This window comes from Hyperolius riggenbachi, chromosome 4 (assembly GCF_040937935.1).
Source record: "Hyperolius riggenbachi isolate aHypRig1 chromosome 4, aHypRig1.pri, whole genome shotgun sequence".
Taxonomy (NCBI): domain Eukaryota; kingdom Metazoa; phylum Chordata; class Amphibia; order Anura; family Hyperoliidae; genus Hyperolius; species Hyperolius riggenbachi.
In genome coordinates, this window is record NC_090649.1 from 422241645 (window position 1) to 422265815 (window position 24171).

The window sequence follows — 24171 nt, forward strand, 5'->3', positions numbered from 1 at the left end:
CCTCCTGCCTGCCACAGGCTGGAGGAAGCCCCAGGTAAGTGGATGTGGATTTTTATTTTTTTTGTAGCGTCCCTGAACTTTCCCTTTAAGAATTGTTAAATAAAAAGTGCAATTTTGGGAGACTTCAGAGTGTCTTTAAGCATGCATTTTATTTTAGCTGCAAGTTACTCTGGCAAGTATCCTTGGCTTGAGCAGGGCTCACAATTGACTTTTTTTAGCATTAAAATTCACGTTTGCATGCAAATTTTTCATGCGTTTTTTCAGAACGGCTAATCAATATAAATGAGAAATCGCATGCGATGTGCAAATTTGTGCTGCAAGAGGTACTTTCTTTACGCATGCGAAAAGTGGAATTTCAGTAGAAATGAGATTCTCCCTTGACTTTTATTAGATGTGCTGCAAACGTGCTCTCATAAGCAAGAGTCCTGCTTTTTTTTGTGTGTGCATTTTTTTCACCTCATGCCCAATTTCTTACAGCGTATGAGGCGACAGCTTCGCTTTAGCAGGCAAAGTTCACAAAATTCCAAATAGAACATAATTAAGCCAGAGGCCGCCACAACTTCCTCCACACTTATATTTATGCCAGTTAAAATACCAAAGAAAAATAAATAAGTACAAAAAAAAAAAAGCAACCTTAAATCTTATTCCTACTTAAAAAAATAAAAATAAAAAAAATATATATAAAAACTGTGTGGCCTCTGTTTCTTTTCTGATAAGAGTCTTAAATACCAAACAGTTAACTGCACAATAAAATTCACTGGCAGCCGGGCTGCCTGCTTGGCAGATATATAAAGCAGGTAGAAAGAGCGAAAGGTAATTTCTTGGCTGAATGATTCCATCGGTAGCTACAGGGCAAACTAGAAAGTCTCTCAGTAAAGTAGCAGTAGATTCTTCTATCAATCTGCAGCACACATACACTCTTCCAAGGGGATGCATTAAATATGAAAATCATATCCTGTTATCATCTGTTTCCAGCTTTCAGCCCAGTAAGCTTTTCTTAATGAACGCCGCAGCCTAAGGGACAAGCACGCTGTTGGCTCCTCTGAATAATGGAGAGATGTTACCAGTTCTGCTTATTACAATATTGACTTGCTGAGGGGGATTCACGCAGTCACAAGTGACTACACTTGCCAGCATGCTCCAAGTTATTACGCCATATTTTTAGACATTTCATCTGAAAGGGCTTTGCTGCTTTTTTATTTATTTTTTTCTTCCTCAGTGAAGAAAGAAGCGATGGCCTTGAACAGCATCATTTATATGGAGATAGTAGGAGGGATTAGAGGCCTGCATTACTACAGATACATAGCCGAATACGTTTGAGCGTTTTTCTGTCAGGCATTTTCCCTGTCAGGCCTGGAGATATGTAATCTGCTTCCTCTCCTTTGTAAAAGCAGGGGGGATAAAGTACACAACAAACAAATCAAATGGCTGTTTTCCTGTTATGCTCCACGGCCCCGTGTAATGATATTTAGTAATGGGTGTTAATAACACGTAGACACAAGGCCATGGCAAATATGGGGGGGACTGTGCTGACAGAAATGTTTGTCAAAGGAAATAAATCATCAATTGAAGAATGAAGGCATCTAACTCAATAACGGGTGCTGGATTCAGGAATTAAAGTAAAGCTCCAAAAAGCTAAATACAGATATATAGTTGTACTGACAGAAGGGAAAAAATGCGCCCTTAAAATGATGGTCGGTACATACAGACAAAGGCAAAACGAAAAAAAAAAAACGCATAAAAACAGTTGTGGGTTGTTTTTTTTTTAGAATGAATGAATATATGTGCAAAATATTTTTTCAAATATATTTTATACATAAATATTTTTGAAGCCAGAGATGGCATTTGCCTAAAGGCAGGGAGAGGTAACTTTATAGTGGCCCTTTCTAAAAAAAAAAAAATAAATAGAAAAAAAAATGGATTTGCCATATTTTTGTTTTCCACTTTTGAAATCCTGATTGGCACTCTCATGACAAGACAGCACACAGAACATTTATATCGCGTTTTTCTCCTGGTGGCCTCAAATAGCATCAGGGGTGCAGCCACTAAGGTGCGCTCAGTAGTAAGTAGCAGTGTTAGGGAATCTTGCCCAAGGTCTCCTCAGTGAATAGGTGCTGGATTACTCAACAGAAAGAGTAGAGATTCGAACCCTGAATAATGGACATGTATAGCAACTTACAAGGCACAAAAGGGTGAGAACTCTGCCCTTGCAGACTTAAAATCTAAAGGCGATATACTTCAAAGAAGGATAGTGTACTAAATTAGGCTTATTTCATACTATGTCCGCCGCAATGAGCAGCAAGGGATAATGCAATTGCATCACTACTCAATACAATTATATTTCAATAGCACCATCACGCTGGCATGTTTAACGTGAGGTGCGGCACACTGGGCAGCCCAAATGGTTCTGGGTGCAGTGCAAGCATGTATGGACTGTATGTGTTGCATCGCATCAAAAACATGCAATGCAACCTTCCACTGTCGTGGAGCCGGGATTCGACATCTAGTCAAAGGCTCAAATTCCACATCAAAGGCAAGAGCAACAGCCTTACTAGTACACTATCCAGCTGACCCTATACACCAGCAAACACTGGAGATATGTTTTTTGCAAGTGTACCTAGACAAGAAAAATACCATTTCTTTTGCGTTTTTCTCCTGGTGGACTCAAAGTGCTTGAGCTGCAGCCACTAGGGCGCACTCAGTAGGCAGTAGCAGTGGAAGGGAGTCAAGCCCAAGGACATCTTGCTGAATAGGTGCTGGCTTGCTGAATAGGAAGAGGCAAGACTCAAACCCTACATTATGTGTATACAGTTGTGTTGGTCTATGTGTAAATAAAACTTGTTGCGCTATGAGAAGTGTCTTTTCATCTGAATCCACAGCAGATTAAAAGAGAAGTGTACTGGCTGTAGGAGGTGGAGCATCTTCCCCATGTGACAGACCAGTGTTGTGAAATATCACCAGTCAGTCTCTAGGAAGTATAGTATAGGTTTATTGACTGTACAGGAGACAAACACAATACGTCTGCCAAGGAAGGCTCAGAACACAAGTTATATACTCCAAATTACAATTATTCCTCCTACCTTGACCCCGACTGGATCCTAAAAGATATCGAAGCTAACTATTGGACATACATAAATAAATACAAAATACCTGAGTAGAGGCGATCAGTTGGTTAACCATTATCAGAGATACTTGTTTAAGCAATATTTATAGTGAGGCTATTTAGATTTATGAGATTAACTCTGCAAGGTTAGTTAAATTTATGAGGATTAAAGGGAACCAGAGAGGAACTAAAAAAAAACAAAAACAGAAAAAGCTTTTATACATACCTGGGGCTTCTTCCAGCCCCATACGCACGGATCGCTCCCATGCCGCCGTCCACCGCTTCCTGTATCGGCGGTACCGGGTCCTGTCACTTCCGGCGGACACGGCCAATTGTCCGCATCACAGGGGCTCTCTCCATACCCTTACGCGTGCGGCTGCTTAGTATGCAGCTGCACGCGTAAGTGTATGCCGGAAGCCCCTGTGATGCGGACAATTGGCCGCGTCCTGCCGCCGACTGGCCAAAACTACGAGACCCAGTACTGCCGGATAAAGGAAGCGGAGGACAGCGGCGTGGGAGTGATCCGTGCGTATGGGGCTGGAGGAAGCCCCAAGTATGTATAAAACCTTTTTTCTGGGGCCTCTGGTTCCCTTTAACATGTCACCATCTCTTATCTAGGAGACAGCATAGATCATCTCCATCAGCACATTCCAAAACCCATGAAAACATGTGACAGAAGAGAACCAGTTTTATAAGAGTAAATGTATAGAAATATATACAACAAAGGGAGTATGGAAAAATGCATTACAGGCAGCCATTTTTTTTATAACTTTTAAATTTTACTTCAACGGGACTCAAAATAGGTTCTCTCAAGTTTGTCCCTCAAAAGTAACTAGACATCAGGCCATGCTGGCACACACATGCTCCTTTCACGTCATCCATGTGATTATGGCCACCTCAAATCGCTGAGTACTTCTGGTATCAGATTATGCTTTTATTTACTATGGTCCGTCAAAACCAGGGCAGTGGAGTCAGAGTTGGAGTCGAGAGTCAGAGTCGGATGATTTTTGTACAAAATCCAATGCCCTGGTAAGTATTAGACTAAGGAGTTGAAGTTGAGGAGTCGGAGTCAGAGCCATTTTCGGTGCCTGGAGTCGGAGTTGGAGGTTTTATAAAGTGAGTAGTCAGAGTCAGATGATTTCTGTACCGACTCCACAGCCCTGGTCAGAACAGCAGCATTTGATCATGAACTTGCTGTCATGTATTATAGCAACTTGCACAATTCTCAAAGACCACTTGAGCCTCTTTTACAGCAACTCCTTCACACACACAAAAAAACTAACAAAAATATGAATAGAAATTCAATTAAAAAAAACAAAGGAAAAAAAACCCTCTTACTTGCACAACGATACAATGTGCACTGAAGTCTGCAAATTAAAAACAACATTGCCATGCAGTTTCTTCAGTTAGTTGACAAGGAAAACAGGACTTCTTGCCTTTTAGTTTGAGTTGACATGGCAACATTATAAACCGCAACAAAGGATGCTAATTAACAATGACAAAGAAAAAGGGCTGAGTAAATGAGTACTGAGAGTATACCTGTTGTTGAGAAATCCTTGACCCACCTCCTCCTTCACTTACTTTATATCATACACTGCAATCATCCACAGTACTTCAGCAACAACAGTATCAGTTTTTGCTATATCCATTGTTTCACTGGTTATCTTAAACCAATGGCTACTTTAAACTGTAAGTGTTTACAGAGGCCAATGAGAACTGCTGAAAGAACGACACTAACATTAAGAAAACGTATTTATGCAAATGTTTTGAAGAAGAGGATGAGACTAAAGCGTCACATTTACACGCAAGTCTTTACAACATTTAAGTGCTTTTTAAAAATGTGAGCGTTCTTTCTATGCAACAGTATTTACAGTTTTTTTTTCCCCTAAATTCTTTATTTAGCCTGTCGTTCCTCCAGGGTCCCCTCCTCCAATGCTGAATGCTTAACCCCGTGCCAGGCACTTCCTCCAAAGAGGTCCTGGGGTCAGGAGCGCTCTGTGTAAGCATACATTTCTACCACGCATGTGCAGAACACTCCCGCCCGTAGGAGCGTGATAGAACACATGTACCCCCAGCGCTGTGCATGGGCAGTGACCAGGCAACTCATGAGTCAGCTGGATTACGGAGGGGTACAGAGGAGGAAAGGCTGAGCGCGACATCACGGTGAGGGAGCAAGAAGACTTCAGGGACTGGAAGAAGCCCCAGGTAAGTAAATGGGCAAATTTGTTTTTCCACTTAAAGTGTACCCGAGCCAAAGCTCGGGTAATACTTACCTTAAGAGAGGGAAGCCTCGGAATCCTAGTGAAGCTTCCCTCGCTACTCCGTTGTCCCCCGTCGCTGAGCGCGGTCCCCCAGAAGATTAGCAACAAGGCATTGATGCTAATCACATTGGGGCCACGCAGCTCCTCTTCCTGGATCATGTGCGTACAATAGCCGCATGAGCACGCCCACACACAAGGTGCAGTAGGGCTCGCATGGCTATTGTGCGCACATGATCCAGTAAGAGGAGCTGCGCGGCCCCAATGGGAAAGGGGGGGCCACGCTCAGCAAGGGGGGGGGGGGCTTGCCACAACCGAGAGAAGCCTCAATAGGATCCTGAGGCTTCCCACTCTTCATAGTATCAGATTTTGAACCCGAGCTTCGGCTAGGGTTCGCTGTAAGTTTCACTTTAAGTGTAATTAACAAGAAGATGTACATCAATCTTTTTTTTTAAGAACCTTATAACAGTACCCCAATCTGGATTCATTCATTCTGAAAATAGTTTACCTGTTCCCTAAACTCTGTTACCGGTTCCGGTAACAGAGAAAATTGCACTGTCTTGTCCAGATTTGTTTTCTCATGTTTCTTTACCAATGTTAGTAATGTTCCTTTATACACAATATCCTCTACCATGGCTGTTACTGAACTGCTTTATGTATGTTATATAAGGTTGTTTATTACGCTTTCTCTTTTATTATATTCAATAAACCTTTATTGAGACAGGAAAAAAAATTACTTTCAGGTATAGTCGTCCTTAAAGGGACTCCGAGCAGTGCAGAAACTATGGAAAGATGCATATCATTTTAAAGTTCTCTTTCTCCTCTTTCCAATGATATATAAACCGCCGCCCTACGCCTTTTAGTTTTCGCTATTTTCGCGATTAAAATTGCAGCGGCCGCGATTTCAATCGCGAAAATAGAGAAAACGAAAAGGCGTAGGGCGACGATTTGGGTGTCGCCAGAAAGAGTAGAAAGAGAGCTTTAAAATGATATCCATCTTTCCATAGTTACTTGTATTACACAGGACGACACTTTCCCCAGTGTCAGCAGCTCCATGCAGCTGAATGGAGCTGCTGACTTTAGGAAAAAGTCGTCCTGTGTAATACAAGTAACTATGGAAAGATGCATATCATTTTAAAGCTCTCTTTCTCCTCTTTCTGGCGACACCTAAATTGTCGCCCTACGCCTTTTAGTTTTCTCTATTGTCGCGATTGAAATCGCGGCCGCGGCAAATTCAATCACAAAAATAGCGAAAACTTAAAGGCGTAGGGTGGCGGTTTATATATCATTGGAAAGAGGAGAAAGAGAGCTTTAAAATGATATGCATCTTTCCATTGTTTCTGCACTGCTCGGAGTCCCTTTAAAAGGTTTCTCTTTTATATATATTACCTTTGTATTGTGAGATGCCTGGGAATTAGACAGCAGAGCATGAAACCGGGCTTCAATGACATCAAATTCCTGTAAGAATGCTTGGTTGCGGAGATGAGCTTTTTTCTCCTTTTCAATGACTTCTTTCAAAGAATGTTTCAGTTTCACATACTTGAGGTGAAATCTACAGGGGTGATTACAAAAAAAAAAAAAAATATTGGTAAGGAAAACTAAAATGGAAGAAAAATAAGCAAGCAAATGTAAAGCTACAAATGAATACTGACAAAGAGAAATATATCAAACACGCAAAAAAAGTGAATGCGTGTCATATATTTAAAGAGACACTGAAGCGGAAAAAAAAATTGTGATATAATGAATTGTATGTGTAGTACAAATAATTACTAGACTATTTGCAGCAATGAAAATATTCCCAGATTTTTATTTTCAGTTATATAGTTTTTTTTTTATAACATTGCATAATTCTCTAATATTTGTAGCAGGGATGAGGAGTCGGGCTCGGGCAATTTTTGGGTACCTGGAGTCGGAGTCGGGAGAAAATGCACCGACTCCTAATGAATTTAAACTGTAATTAAAATAGAAAATATAATAAAATGTTCTATTTCTCAGATAATAGTCATCATAAATAAATTTATATATACAGTAATAGCTCTGCTTAGTCCACAAAAATGAAATAAACTCCACTCCCTTTGCTCACAAAATCAAATAATTTGATATATTGTTAAAATTTGGTTTGATGACTACGAATTAAAGGGTACCTGATGAAAATAATTTTTTTATAAATACCTGGGGTTTCCTCCAGCCCCCTTCCTGCTAATTCAGTCGCTGTCCTCCTCCACCACCTGGATCTTCTGCTATGAGTCCCGGTAATTCAGCCAGTCATCGCAGTCCGGCCGCGTGCCGCTCCTACAGCCAGGAACATTCTGCACTTGCGCAATAGTGCTGCGCAGGTGTAGTACGCTCCCAGTGGCAGAGTGTGTGCATGCGCACGACGCCCGCCTGGCTCAAGCACCTGGACCCATAGCAGAAGATCCAGGTGGCGGAGGAGGACAACGAGGGACTGATTAGCCTGAAATGACCACTGTGCAAATAATTATGTTCAGTTATGCACTCAATACTTGGTTGGGAATCCTTTTGCAGAAATGATTGCTTCAATGCGGCGTGGCATGGAGGCAATCAGCCTGTGGCACTGCTCAGGTGTTATGGAGGCCCAGGATGCTTAGATAGCGGCCTTAAGCTCATCCAGAGTGTTGGGTCTTGCGTCTCTCAACTTTCTCTTCACAATATCCCACAGATTCTCTATGGGGTTAAGGTCAGGAGAGTTGGCAGGCCAATTGAGCACAGTAATACCATGGTCAGTAAACCATTTACCAGTGGTTTTGGCACTGTGAGCAGGTGCCAGGTCGTGCTGAAAAATGAAATCTTCATCTCCATAAAGCTTTTCAGGAGATGGAAGCATGAAGTACTCCAAAATCTCCTGATAGTTAGCTGCATTGACCCTGCCCTTGATAAAACACAATGGACCAACACCAGCAGCTGACATGGCACCCCAGACCATCACTGACTGTTGGTACTTGACACTGGACTTCAGGCATTTTGGCATTTCCCTCTTCCCAGTCTTAGTCCAGACTCTGGCACCTTGACTTCCAAATGACATGCAAAAGTTACTTTCATCCGAAAAAAGTACTTTGGACCACTGAGCAACAGTCCAGTGCTGCTTCTCTGTAGCCCAGGTCAGGCGCTTCAGCCGCTGTTTCTGGTTCAAAAGTGGCTTGACCTGGAGAATGCGGTACCTGTAGCCCATTTCCTGCACACGCCTGTACACGGTGGCTCTGGATGTTTCTACTCCAGACTCAGTCCACTGCTTCCGCAGGTCCCTCAAGGTCTGGAATCGGTACTTCTCAACAATCTTCCTCAGGGTTCTGTAAGGCTTGGTGGTGTATTCTCCACAGTCAGCATGCAACGCATGAGCTGACGTGAAGGAGGTACACACACTAGCACAAGGAAACAGGCTATCCCTAGTATAGTGGAGGGGAGGACTGACTCCAATAGGAGATTGTGGCGCACAGAGCCAGTGCAGATCCGACAGCCACAAACAATACTTTCGCTATAACGTCTCAGCGCAAAGTAGCGCTGAGCGCATAAACCAGAACTGAGGAGATCAGGACAGGTAGACAGAATGAACGCTTGCTTAACTAGCCACTACTTAGTGACAGCAAGCGTCCACAACAAGACAGACTGGAATGAGGCAGCCAATGCGTTTGCAGCGATGGCGTGCCTCACAAAGACAGGACAGGATAGTCAGGAAATAGCAGGATCAAGATAGATGAACATAACACAGATAAATATACAATAAGTATGTTTTCCTAGCGTATTACAATTACAGCTATCAATGAAACTATTTGTAACGTCTGACTAACATATGTATATATCAGCAATGAACCGATATATGACATAAGCAGGAACACTGACTAGAACTGGGGCAATACAGGGAACAGGACTCAGAAGGATTCGCTATCTCTTCGCAGAGATGAACGCAATCCACAAACGGAAACAGGACAGGATTCAGAAGGATTCGCTATCTCTACGCAGAGATGAACGCAATCCACAAACAGGACCAGGAACAGGATAACTAGCTCAGCACGGGTGATCACGATACGCGCAACCACCAAAACGTGCTGGAACTGACTAACTGAACACAGGATATAAACAGTTCGTGTACGTATATATCAGCGTCACTGATGTATCAACGTAACACGAATACAAGGAAAATAATAAACGTGCTGGTATGCATATATATGGGCAATGAACCAATATATGATGCAAAACCAGCAAAGTATCTTTAGAACAAGAAACACGATCTGGGGCTGAAGCGACAGCAAGGCAGGCTTAAACTGAAGCTATGAAAACCCGAGGAGTCCTGCAGGAAGCAGATCTTTATACTGAGGTCATCCAATGGGAGCAGACATGCAGATTCCCACACAGGTGAATGATAATCAGTCACAAGCTGACAGCAGGGAAAGACAGACAAAGCTATGCAGCTTGCATGGAAAGAGATCAGAACTGCCTGAGCTGCAGCACTACTATTTCCAGCAATACCTGCTGCAGCAGCGATCATGACAGTACCCCCGCCCTTAAAAGCGGATTCCAGACGCTTTTCAAAACTGAAATTCCCAACAAAACAGTCTGACTGATAATTCATGATGACCGGGACAGCCCGGCAAGACCAAATTCCAGAATCAGTCCCCACAAGACAGGACCCATCAGAACCAGAACCCACAGAACCATGCCCATCAGCACTACAAGCCCCATTGTGACACCCATCAGAACCATGATTTCCAGAAGAAAGCCCTCCGAAACTCCCTGAGCGATACCCACCGCCTTCCAGGAACCGTTCAAAAACGCCAAAGCCTTTGCAATGCCCACCGGGACTGTCTTTACCAGTACAAAACCCACTGTTGAACCAGTCCAAGGCACCAGGACAAGTTTCCTCAGAGATTTCCCAGAACACCTTGAAGCTCCAAAGAGATCCCCATAGGTCAGAACGCCCCTTAGGCTCACATGGAGAACCATCAAGAACCCCTATGGAACCTAGGGCAATTCCCGAGTCAGGGCCACAAGGACAAACATCAAGATCAGGGCTTTCAGGGACCAGAACCATCTCTGGGCATGCAGGCAGACTGGCAACATCAAAACATGTTCCCACTAAGGAAGCATCAGAGCACGCTAACACCTTAGACAAACTTGGGCATTCTGGCACACAAAGAACATCTGGGCACACTGGCACAAGAGAAACCTCTGGGCACGTCAAGGAACTGTGAGCCTCAGGGTCAGCCAAGACAGGACCAAAACCAGGACCGGCCAAAAAAAAATCATCATGACTAGACTTCGCAACTACTGGACTTTCACACAAGAATGCAGGATCAGACTTAGATGTCGCTGATTCCAGCAAGGTCAGTAACAAATCAGATTCAGGGGCACTAACAAGACAGGACAAATCTTCTGATGTATGCACTGAACCAGATAGGGACTCCACAACTACCTCTGGACTGGACAGAGACTCATCTAATACACTGGATTGGAGCTCATGAGGGGCTGCAGAACAAGTCAGTATTGCAGCAGCCCCCACTGGACTAGGCAAAACTGAGGAATTCCCTGGACAGGAAGGGGACTCTGGAACCTCTGCCACAGCGGCCAGAGAACCAGAATCTTTCAGGATACAGGACTGGGTTTCCGGAACACTCATCAGACCGGACTGAAATTCTGCGATTTCTATTATTTTGACCAGAGAATCAGAATTATCCATGTTACAGGGCAAGACTTCTGAAACATTCAGAGGACAGGGCTGGAGTTCCTCGGCTGTTACAACACTGGAGAGGGACTCAACAACATTGGTTAAATCAGACTGTGTACAGGGCAAGGTATCTAACACACTTGCTGACGAGGACAATATTTCAATGGCTTCTGCTTCGCTGGGCAGAAATTCATCAAGTTTTATTAGAGCAGACTGTAATTCCAAAACAGCTGCTAAACAAGTGAATATTACTGCAACACCAACTGAGGTAAGCAGTGCCTCAGACTCCTCTGCTAGAGGGTTTGAAGTATCCAAAGTACTGGGTGAAGCATAAGACTTTACGACCACAGCTTCACTGGACAGGATCACTGAACAGTCCATATTGCAGGGCAAAACCATGGAAGCACCTGCTGGACAGCATAATAATTCTGTGACCTGAGTTTCATTGGAGAGATCTATTGCACAATTCATGGTACAGGGCAAATTTACTGGAACATTTTCTGAACACGGTAATAATTCTGCGATTTCGGATTCACATAGCAGACGCTCTGAGTTATTCACGAAACTAGAGTGAGGTGTAGAAACAGGAAGATCAAAACACAATGTTTGCGCATCTGAATCACCATTCAATTGGAAAATTGGAAAATTCAGATGCTGGGGTTCTGAGGTTTCTGGACAGGATTGCTGGGACTCGGAAACTGATGTAGTGCATCTATTGACATCTGCTGGATCAGACAGGAGTTGAACTTTATCAACACAGGTAATTTCTGCAGAAGTGTTTGCAGAGACAGGCAAGATTTTTCTGGTGTCTGTTTCACTGAACAAAGACTCATGAGTACTGGCTAGGCTGGACTCAGAAGTCAACAGGACCTCTGGATTCTCTGCTGAGAAATTTGTGCAGGGCAAGGTTAAGAAAGTATCAGCGGCTTCTGTTTTACTGGGAAGTAACACTGAGTTATCCATGGTACAGGGTGGAGTTACAGGAACATTCACAAGACATGGCAGGGACTCAGTAACTGGAGAAGTGGGACAGTCTCCAATTGACAGTGTGTCTTCCCTGGTATCAACTGATTGAATCGCATAAAAATCGTCCAAAATCATTTTCCACACATCGATCAATGGAGCCACAAAGTCATACCCACACACACCAGTTTTTATTAGGTTATAGGCAGACTTAATGCATGCATTCAATACTAATTCACTTTTTGCACTGTAAAATTGACAAAATGAACTTGAATCATTCTTCCATTCACAGACCAGGGCTTCCATCTCTCCCTTCTCAAATGGGGGATCCCATGCATACTTAGCTAAACATTCAGGCTGATCACAGTTTGCAGATATGATTGTGGCAGGGACATATATTGGGTTAATTAGCAGGTGATTGGCAGATTCCTTATTCTTAAGAATCTCCAATACCTGTAGCAAGTGTTGAACTGTAGTGTATGCAAACTTTCCTTGCTTCACAAATAAGTTGATTTGTTCAATACTCTGTAATATCTCCTCATAATCATACTCAGATAATTCTTTTAAACAAAAATCTTTATTTTCCCTAGCCAGTGATGAAAGTTCATTAGTAGTTTCATAAGTCCATTTAACTCCCCTGAAAGACAATTGCATTTCATTATCTGTTAATGGCAGAATCTCATTATAGGTCTCAGTCGCTAAGGATAACGACTCTGCAGATCGGACACGTTTCTTAGAACGTTTGCGTTTTGCCTTAGACCCTGCTGCCTTTGGTGATTTATTCAAAGCTGCAGGAAAATTATCAGGAACACTCTCTGCTCTCTGATCATTTTTGCAAACAATTGAAGGAGCAGCTGATTGGCCTGCTGCCAGGAGTTCATTTAGAGGAAAAGGCAATGGATCTATGCGCAACCAGTTATGGATCACAAACGCTAGAAATTCCAGCGGTCTCTCATTCAAATCGGAAGGATTGAGAACATCACATGCCCACTGAAACAATTGCCCTTTAAACAAAATATAAACTAGCTGGAGTGCCCAGGTTGAAACAGGAGTCGCTTGGAGATCAGGATTGGCCAGGAACCTGGCACATTCAGAGAAAAACTCATTTTCTGTTTCAGAGCTAAGTTCTTCAAATTTCTTAAAGGAACAGGAACCATAATTAACAGTGTCATACTTTCTGGGAATCCCCCCCACAATGGGGATTGTTAATGGGGTTTTCATAATGTAAGGCTTGGTGGTGTATTCTCCACAGTCAGCATGCAACGCATGAGCTGACGTGAAGGAGGTGCACACACTAGCACAAGGAAACAGGCTATCCCTAGTATAGTGGAGGGGAGGACTGACTCCAATAGGAGATTGTGGCGCACAGAGCCAGTGCAGATCCGACAGCCACAAACAATACTTTCGCTATAACGTCTCAGCGCAAAGTAGTGCTGAGCGCATAAACCAGAACTGAGGAGATCAGGACAGGTAGACAGAATGAACGCTTGCTTAACTAGCCACTACTTAGTGACAGCAAGCGTCCACAACAAGACAGACTGGAATGAGGCAGCCAATGCGTTTGCAGCGATGGCGTGCCTCACAAAGACAGGACAGGATAGTCAGGAAATAGCAGGATCAAGATAGATGAACGTAACAAAGATAAATATACAATAAGTATGTTTTCCTAGCGTATTACAATTACAGCTATCAATGAAACTATTTGTAACGTCTGACTAACATATGTATATATCGGCAATGAACCGATATATGACATAAGCAGGAACACTGACTAGAACTGGAGCAATACAGGGAACAGGACTCAGAAGGATTCGCTATCTCTTCGCAGAGATGAACGCAATCCACAAACGGAAACAGGACAGGATTCAGAAGGATTCGCTATCTCTACGCAGAGATGAACGCAATCCACAAACAGGACCAGGAACAGGATAACTAGCTCAGCACGGGTGATCACGATACGCGCAACCACCAAAACGTGCTGGAACTGACTAACTGAACACAGGATATAAACAGTTCGTGTTCGTATATATCAGCGTCACTGATGTATCAACGTAACACGAATACAAGAAAAATAATAAACGTGCTGGTATGCATATATATGGGCAATGAACCAATATATGATGCAAAACCAGCAAAGTATCTTTAGAACAAGAAACACGATCTGGGGCTGAAGCGACAGCAAGGCAGGCTTAAACTGAAGCTATGAAAACCCGAGGAGTCCTGCAGGAAGCAGATCTTTATACTGAGGTCATCCAATGGGAGCAGACATGCAGATTCCCACACAGGTGAATGATAATCAGTCACAAGCTGACAGCAGGGAAAGACAGACAAAGCTATGCAGCTTGCATGGAAAGAGATCAGAACTGCCTGAGCTGCAGCACTACTATTTCCAGCAATACCTGCTGCAGCAGCGATCATGACAAGTTCGGTCACCTCTTCTCGTTGTGCAGCGTTTTCTGCCACACTTTTTACTTCCCACAGACTTCCCACTGAGGTGCCTTGATACAGCACTCTGGGAATAGCCTATTAGTTCAGAAATTTCTTTCTGTGTCTTACCCTCTTGCTTGAGGGTGTCAATGATGGCCTTCTGGACACCAGTCAGGTTGGCAGTCTTACCCATGATTGTGGTTTTGAGTAATGAACCAGGCTGGGAGTTTTTAAAAGCCTCAGGAATCTTTTGCAGGTGGTGAGAGTTAATTAGTTGATTCAGATGATTAGGTTAATAGCTCGCTTAGAGAACCTTTTCATGATATGCTAATTTTTTGAGATAGGAATTTTGGGTTTTCATGAGCTGTATGCTAAAATCATCAATATTAAAACAATAAAAGGCTTGAACTACTTCAGTTGTGTGTAATGAATGTAAAATATATGAAAGTCTAATGTTAATCAGTACATTACAGAAAATAATGAACTTTATCACAATATGCTAATTTTTTGAGAAGTTATATCTTCAAAGAAAGTACAACATTTTGTTTCAGTGTTCAAACCCAATTCATTACGGAAAAAAACAATATATAATATGTCCTATTTCATGTAGGTTTTCTTGTAAAAAATCTTAAAGGACAACTGTAGGAAGGCTGTGGGAAGGCTGCCATGCTTTTTTTCCTTTTGTGCAATACTAGTTGCCTGGCTGTCCTACTGATCCTTCGCCTGTAATACTTTTAGCCATAGCCCCTGAACAAGCATGCAGCAGATCAGTTTTTTCCAACATTAATGTCGGAATGGAAAAGAATAGCTGCATGCTTGTTTCTGGTGTTATTCAGACACTATTGCATCCACATAGATCAGCAGGGCTGCCAGGCAACTGGTATTGCACAAAAGGAAAAACAAAACATGGCAGCCTCACTACAGTTGTCCTTTAAGTTAACTAATGAGTGCAAAAAATGTCTAAAAACTGCATGGAAGTAGATGTTCGTGTTTAGAACAAATCGGCTGGCAGGGAAAGGGTTAAACTTAGGATAAGCCTGCAGAGAAACGGTTTAACCTCCCTAGCGTTCTGGACGAGCTGAGAAGCTAGAGGGCACCGCTCAGGCCCCGCTGGGCCGATTTTGATAATTTTTTTTTTTCAAACTGGCAGCTAGCACTTTGCTAGCTGCGTGTTTGCCCTGATCGCCGCCGCTCGCCGCCGATCCGCCGCTACCCGATGTGAAAGAGGGCCCCCCCGCAGACCCCATGCGCAGCTTGGCCAATCGCTGCCAGGCTGCGCTTTGGGGTGGATCGGGAGTCCCTGTGACATCATGACGTCGATGACGTCATTCCATGGCGACGGGGGAAGCCCTAAAGGAAATCCCGTTCAGGTCGGGATTTCCTTATGGGCGTGATCGCCGGCGGCAATCGGAAGGGTGGGAGGGAAAGGCCAGCAAGGGGAGAATCATGTAGCCAGCGCTAGGGTAAAAAAAAATAAAAAATAAATAAATAAATTCGGACGAAAAAAACCCTCAGAACGCCCAGCAGGTTAATAGGGATCAAAATTAGCCCTTGGTAGGAGTACATGCAGAGGGTGCAGACAGGAACAAAGCAGCTTAAAAGTGATGTGCCGTTACTGTGCAGGAGAATGAGGGGATTCTTCCAATACTACACATTCATCATGCACGATCTGAACCAGGTGAATAAACAATGAACGCAACATTTTCAGTGAATTCACAACAGCTCTGCAGGGAAAGCATATGTAGAGTCTACTACTACTACTGTGTAACTTAATTTGTAGTCACCAACCCCATATTTAAAAACATATAAAATTAATTGATTTCATGAGCAAAGGGAGTTTGAAAAGAAAAAAAAAAAATCATTTTTGTTTTACTGTATATACAGTGGTTTGCAAAAGTATTCGGCCCCCTTGAAGTTTTCCACATTTTGTTATATTACTGCCACAAACATGAATCAATTTTATTGGAATTCCACGTGAAAGACCAATACAACGTGGTGTACAAGTGAGAAGTTGAACGAAAATCATACATGATTCCAAACATAAAAAAACAAAAAAAAAAAAAAAAAAACTGCACAGTGGGGTGTGCGTAATTATTCAGCCCCCTGAGTCAGTACTTTGTAGAACCACCTTTTGCTGCAATTACAGCTGCCAGTCTTTAAGGGGATATCTCTACCAGCTTTGCACATTTAGAGACTGAAATCCTTGCCCATTCTTCTTTGCAGAACAGCTCCAGCTCAGTCAGATTAGATGGACAGCATTTGTGAACAGCAGTTTTCAGATCTTGCCACAGATTCTCGATTTAGATCTGGACTTTGACTGGGCCATTCTAACACATGGATAGGTTTTGTTTTAAACCATTCCATTGTTGCCCCGAGTTTATGTTTAGGGTTGTTGTCCTGCTGGAAGGTGAACCTCTGCCCCAGTCTCAAGTCTCTTGCAGACTCCAAGAGGTTTTCTTCCAAGATTGCTCTGTGATTGGTTCAACTCTGACAAGCTTCCCTGTCCCTGCTGAAGAGATTCACCCCCCAAGCATGATGCTGCCACCACCATATTTGAAAGTGGGGATGGTGTGTTCAGAGTGATGTGCAGTGTTAGTTTTCTGCCACACATAGCGTTTTGCATTTTGGCTAAAAAGTTCAATTTTGTTCTCATCTGACCAGAGCACCTTCTTCCACATGTTTGCTGTGTCCCCCACATGGCAAACTGCAAACAGGACTTCTTATGCTTTCTGTTAACAATGCCTTTCTTCTTGCCTCTCTTCCATAAAGGCCAACTTTGTGCAGTGCACGACTAATAGTTGTCCTATGGACAGATTCCCCCACCTGAGCTGTAGATCTCTGCAGCTTGTCCAGAGTCACCATGGGCCTTTTGACTGCATTTCTGATCAGCGCTCTCCTTGTTCGGCCTGTGAGTTTAGGTGGATGGCCTTGTCTTGGTAGGTTTACCGTTGTGCCATACTCCTTACTCCTTCCATTTCTGAATGATCGCTTGAACAGTGCTCCGTGGGATGTTCAAGGCTTTGGAAATCTTTTTGTAGACAATTGGCCTCAATTCACTAACCGTAACTCCTGTCTTTATTTACTCGTAACTCCTGTCTTTAATAACCTAGGTTATAAGGAAATAGGACTCAGTATTGTTTGGAGTTGTCTATTGGGAGATTTGTGGAGCTGCAGTAATGTATTAGGCGAGGGTAATGGGGGTGAAGGGATGAATGGGAAGGGATAAGCAGCACAAGGGTGCATGGGGCGTGATTTGGGGTATAGTAATGCATGGGACGGACATGGTAAGGGTTACAGTACTGGATTAGATGTGATATGGGGTACAGGAATGCATGGGATGTGATAGAGGGTGCAGGGATGAATGGGACATCATAGGGGGTGCAAGGATAAATGGGACATGATAGGGGTGCAGGGATTTCCTATGCTGTAAGCAGAGTTGCCGGCCCTGTATTTCCCCCACACACCCCACCCGGCTACTTTTACAGGCTTTTGGGAAAACAATGCCCAGGATTGGGCTCCCATTACCTGGAGTGCTCTGCGCAAGCACAATTACAGCCTTAACAAATTGCGCATGTGCAGAACATTCCCATCTACTGGAACATGAAAATCATTTTCAGTAGTCAACGACTGAGCCGAGTCACGGAAATTACAGCGATGACAGCGGCAAAACCGTAGCAACCGGGAGGACAGCGAGAGAGCAGACGGACTACAGGGTTCTGGAAGAAGCCCCGGGTAAGTAAAAAATACTTTTCTCACAATTAGATCAGGTACACTTTAAGGGGAAAAGGTTGCTGCACTGCATTCAAATTTATTTTTCTGGTTGAAACATTGTGTTTGATGGATGGATGGGATCAGCAGCGCAGCGGGGCAGATGGCATGCGACCGTACGCGTTGAGTTCCAATCGCACGGCCATCTGCGCTGAAGAGAGATGTGAACGAGGCCTAACAGTACAGAACTGATAAGTGATTACAGGTAATATAACTCCAACGTGACTGAGAAAAACACTTGTGGGAGCAAGGAACAGATAAAAAGTTCAAAAATGCAAGATTTGCCTGTATGGGCGCTGCACGCTCATTGCCTGAGGCAGTCAAAACTTAAAAACGTTTGAAACCAAATTAAAACTACGGGATATGACCAGGGGCGTAACTAGGCCCCACCGGGCCCCCCTGCAGAATTTAAGAGCGGGCCCTCCCCCCTCCTTGGGGCCCGCTCGGGGCCGTTTTGTGGGGGCTGGAGGGGTGGCAGCATGAGGGGAAAGCCTTGGCCACAGTCGGCGGGGAGAGAGGAAGTTCCCCCCCTCTCCCTCACCTCGGGGCTCTCCCCTCTGCGCTCCCCTCCAGCTTAAGTTACAGTGTGGGCAGATACATACCTTCCATGCGTTCCACCGCATACTCCTTGCTCTAGCGTCTGTTGTCACTTCCGGAAGTGACAACAGACGCTAGAGCGAGGAGTATGCGGTGGAACGCATGGAAGGTATGTATCTGCCCGCCGCTGCCCACACTGTAACTTAAGCTGGAGGGGAGCGCAGAGGGGAGAGCCCCGAGGTGAGGGAGAGGGGGGGGAACTTCCCATCTCCCCGCCGACTGTGGCCAGGCTTTCCCCTGATGCTGCCACCCCTCCAGCCTCCACAAAACGGCCCCGAGCCCCCCCGCGGGAGCAGGGGCTGCAGGCCCTATTGTTACGCCAGTGGATATGACATTTATTTCCGTTAAACAATGTCCATTGCATGGCTGTCCTGCTAATCCTCTAATACTTTTAGTCTGCAGATCAGACGTTTGACTTAAAGAACAACGGAAGCGAGAAGAATATGGAAGCTGCCATATGTATTTTCTTTTAATCAGTACCAGTTACCTGGCAGCCCTGCTGATCTATTTGGCTGCAGAAGTGTCTGGATAATACCAGAAACAACCATGCAGCTAATCTTTCCATATCTGACGGTAATGTCAGAAACAGAGATGCTCAAATAACGAGTTCGGATGAAATCCGAATAGGTGTATTCGGATTTCATCCTGCTAATTAATTCACCTGTGCGGGTGAGCGGGGGGGGGGGGGGGGGGGGGATGGTGTTAATCTTACCCATCAGCCGTCTTCTGCGCTTGTCCCTCGGTTCCTCCCACGATGTGTTCCAATCCGGGCGTCATGTGATTACAAACACTTCCTCCTTCCGGGTTGAAGGAGGAAGTATATAGTCACATGACACCGGATTGGAACGCATCGTGGGAGGGACAAGCGAAGAAGACGGCTGATAGGTAAAATTAACCCCCCCCCCCCACACCTGATTTGCTGCATGCTTTTTCAGGGTCTATGGCTAAAAGTATTAGAGACAGAGGATCAGCAGGATAGCCAGGCAATTGGTATTGCTTAAAAGGAAAAAATAAGGCAGCCTCCATATCCCTCTTGCTTCAGTTGTCCTTTAAGTTGGACTGCATTTGTTAAATGTTTGTTTCAGATGTATGATTCAGACACCACTGATGCCAGAAAGATCAGAAGAATGCCAGGCAACATGTATTGCTTAAAAGAAAATAAATAGTCCTCTCAGGTCAGCTGTACTTTGAAGGACTTACGAGGCAAATTTTTTAAAAAAAAAGTTCAGTACCTGCAAAAATTTGAATGCACGGAGGACACCATCCGCACCCTCCGTGTAGTTCCGCCGGGTCCCCGCTGCTCAATTGCCCCCCGTGCCGACTCCCAACCCCACAGCCCGGTCGGGCTCTCATGCCTCCTCCAAAAATGGCCACCGGAGGTTGCCGCGGCTGCGCAGTCCGCATAGACGACAGCTCTAGGGTCTCCCCCCCCCCCCGAGCCAAGCACAGGAGACAGCCTGTAGCGTGGATCGGTGGGGGAGAGGCCCTAGAGCTGCACAGCCGCACTCGTGTCTATGCGGACTGCATAGCCGCGGCAACCTCCAGCGGCTATTTTTGAGGAGGCATGAGAGCCCGACCCGGGTTGTGGGGTCAAGAGCCAGCTTGGGCAATTGAGCAGCGGGGACCTGTCGAAACTACATGGAACTACAACCATATCAGTGCCATTTTGCCAATAATGGCAAACTTTCTCCAACAACCTCATCAGTTCAAATGATCAATGGGCTGTGGGCAGCTTGGTGGCATAGTGGTTAGCATGCTCGCCTTGCAGGGGCTGCTGATGAATTACCATAGTAAAGAAACGCGTAGGGCGGAGCGGCGCTGTGTGTGACGTCACCGAACGCAGTGACTGTCGGATACATGTATATCTCTATCACTAGTGGCGGTATTGCTGGGGTCAGGACCAGGGCGGCTGCTTTCTGAAGCTGACATGCTAATTTCAGAGCTGCGCGCCTCCCCATATCTGCATACCCGCATGTGCTTATTGCAAATAGATTTTTGTCTTTTATATGAACTTTTATAATAAACTTGGGAAGTATCTCTTGCACTTTTATGCTATGTGAAGCGTTGTGGTTTTTTTTGGAGGCGGTTCCGTTGGATTACAAGAGCCCAGCAGAGGTTGCCATGGTGGCTGAGGGGTGGCCGATACCTCTGATGGCTAATGCGCTGCCGGGCCCATTTGGCCAGCTAATCCGGTGAGTCCTATCATATTGAGGGGGGTGGTTCTATGTAGCGTATACTCCCCTCCATGTGATTCAAGTGCAAGTTGATATACTGACTACAGGAGAGGCTGAATGCTTGAGCGCTTTACCCTATATGTCTATATTATACATTTAGCTTCTCACATAAGCAGGGAGCGCTCCACCTCTATGAACTGGCGTTTTGCTCAGCTCATCAACTTTTTTATTCATTTTATCATTTTTATGAATTGAGTTATTGTTTATGATTTGTGAGCGCTACTTTGTGAGTTATAATTTATTGCATCTTTACTTATTATTATACCATATTCAAAACAGCTGTACTTACAAGTGTTCATCAGATGAGCTGTACTGAAATAACTTCTTTTCCAGTTCCAATCTCTTCATTTCACTATGATGAAAAAGATACATTATGAAGAAAAGCCTTTGTATACGACTGTACCTAGCAGGAGTAAAAACCTCTCCTAATAAGCCTCACAGTGGATTTGCTGGGTAGGAGAATGTTAGAGGCTAGGAACCCACTAGACTGAAACACTAGCGTTGCGGAATATGCTAGTGCTTTGGCTGCTAATGACAGTCTATGGGCCACATGTAAAAACGAATATATGTATACATGGTGCGTTTTTGAAAATGCACAAGTTGCTGCATAATTTTCAAATAGGCACATAATGTAGCTCAATGGAGATGCAGGGGAATGCGTGCCTCTGTTTTTGATGCCTCTTTTCCACGAGTAGTTCATAGGCAGTAAAATTCCTTTTAAACTCTCACAACTGCTTGCTGCTGCCTGGTAACTGCTCACTGCTGCCTGGCAACTGCTTGCTAAACACACAGTTTAACTGCTCGTGGAAAAGAGGCCTAAATGTGCACTGACTCCTCCCATTCCATGTGCAGCCCCTTCTTCCTTTTAAATTAAAGTTAAAGGGAATCTAAACTGAGAAGGATGTGGATTTTTCCTTTTAAGATAATATCAGTTGCCTGACTCTCCTGCTGATCCTGTGTCTCTAATACTTTTAGCCACAGCCCCTCAACAAGCATGCAGATCAGGTGCTCTGACTGAAGTCAGACTGGATTAGCTGCATGCTTGTTTCAGGCATGTGATTCAGCCACTACTTCAGCTAAAGAGATCAGCAGGGCTGCCAGGCAACTGGTATTGTTTAAAAGGAAACATCCAATCCATATCCCTCTCAGTTTAGGTTCCCTTTAAAGCCGATAACATGTTGATCATTTTATTTCAAACCCATTGTAGTGTTATACACAGGGCTGTGGAGTCGGAGTTGGAGTCGAGGATTCGTAGCAATTTTGGGTACCTGTGCAAAATCCACAGCCCTGGTAAGTATTAGACTAAAAAGTCGGAGTCAAAGCTATTTTGGGTACCTGGAGTCGGTGGTTTCATAAACTGAGGAGTCAGAGGTGGATGATTTTTGTACCGACCTCACAGCCCTGGTTATACAGAGCTATGGATATTGTGCAACTGTCCATGTATTTAAGGCCTGAGCGTGCTGCTATTACCTTTTTCAAACAGGTACAAACTTAACTCTACCAGAAACGCTTAAAAATGCATGGAGCAGGTATCACTTACACGTTTCCTTAGGAGCAATGATATGCAGTAAGGTTTGTGTAGTGATGCTACACTGTGTTCATTTATAACACCCAGTCATGTGCAGAGAAATTTCTCTTTTAAAATGTCCCTGGATATGTTGATGAACATGGAATAGCTCTAAGATAAAATTTGCACTCACATTGTAAGGATCTGTAGATGTTTTGTTTTTTTTAATGATTTTTTTTTAATTATTTTTTTAAATAATTTTCAAGTTGAACAAAAAGGTTACAAACATTAACATAACAGGCCTGAACTCCAACATACGCAGGTGAGGAGACAGGGAAGTAAAACACCACACAAGAGTAGACAATCAGAAAATTATACACAGCACATAGAATCTCAGTTCTGCAGATGTATTTTAGGCCCCATTCACACTAGAGTGTTTTGCTGCGATTTCTGCAAAACACTAAAATGCTAGCGCTTTTTAAAAGCGCTAGTGTAATGAAACCCTATGGGCCCGTTCTTGGGCGATTTGCGCTAATCGCAGCAAATCGCCCAAAAACGCAAATAGCAAACGCGTCGCCTGAACCATTTTCAGGCGCTTTCCCGGCAATCGCGTTTCAGGGCTATAGAAGCGCTAAACATGATCATGGCAAAATTACTGCACTGTTCAGTGATTTTTCCGTGTGAAATCGTGGAAAAATCACTCCTGCAAATTGCCGGCGTTTTGAAAACGCAGGTGTAAATACTAAATGGAGCCTTAAAGTGGACCTGAACTCTTGCACAAGACAGAAGGAAAGCATAGATAAATGCACCCTGTATGTATTTAGAGAGCTTAGCCTGTCTAATTGCCGGTCATTTGTGTCTAATCACAAGTTGTAATTTGATCTCTGCCCTGTGTCACCTGACTGCCACAATAGATAAGCTATTTGAAAGCACAGGATGTTAACAATATGTCTGCTTCCATGAAAGCAGGAAGTAGAAACAGTGCAGATGTATTGCAGGATTTGTATCAGCTGTAACAAAGAAATGTTTTCCTTTAAGGTTGCTGTCACAGTGCGACGTTACAGCCGCACGTTACAGCAGCCCCTAACGCAGAACAACTGACAGCAATGATACATCAATGGGCTGTTCACAGTGCCCACTTTGCGTTGGAGTATAATGCAGCACGTTAAATGAAAGTGCAGCATGCTGTGCACTATACCCGTATTTCGCTGCGTTAGAATGTTTGCACATGCTCAGTAATGTTTGTTGTTTTAAAAAAATGTGCCGCATGCGCCGTTTTTGGTCGATCCGTATGCGTCAAAAAATATGCATCAAGTTCGCATCAAGAGACGCATAAAGTTCAATGTAACGTCCAACTTCAAAGCTAACATGTGTTGCGTTAGGGGCACGTTATGCAAACTTAACGTCAGGGCTGTGGAGTCGGAGTTGGAGTCGGGGCAATTTTGGGCACCCGGAGTCGGAGTTGGAGTCGTGGTTTCAGAAACTGAGGAGTCGGAGTCGGGAGCCGGAGTCGCATGATTTTTGTACAAAATCCACAGCCCTGTTAAGTATTAGACTAAGGAGTCGGAGTCGAGGAGTCGGAGTCTGAGCAATTTTGGGTACCCGGAGTCGGAGTTGTGGTTTCAGGAACTGAG

At 44.1% G+C, this 24171-nt stretch overlaps 1 protein-coding gene across 2 annotated transcripts in view; it reads right to left on the minus strand.

Moving 5' to 3' along the window:
- Positions 1-24171, minus strand: part of KIZ (kizuna centrosomal protein) — a 211252-nt gene that overhangs the window by 178068 nt on the left and 9013 nt on the right. For both annotated transcript variants that reach the window (XM_068232433.1, XM_068232434.1), the window contains exons 2-3: positions 21320-21382; positions 6751-6913 (exon numbers count right to left, since the gene is read on the minus strand). In XM_068232433.1, coding sequence (XP_068088534.1) covers positions 6751-6913; positions 21320-21382 — 226 coding nt within the window. The remainder of the gene's footprint in view (positions 1-6750; positions 6914-21319; positions 21383-24171) is intronic.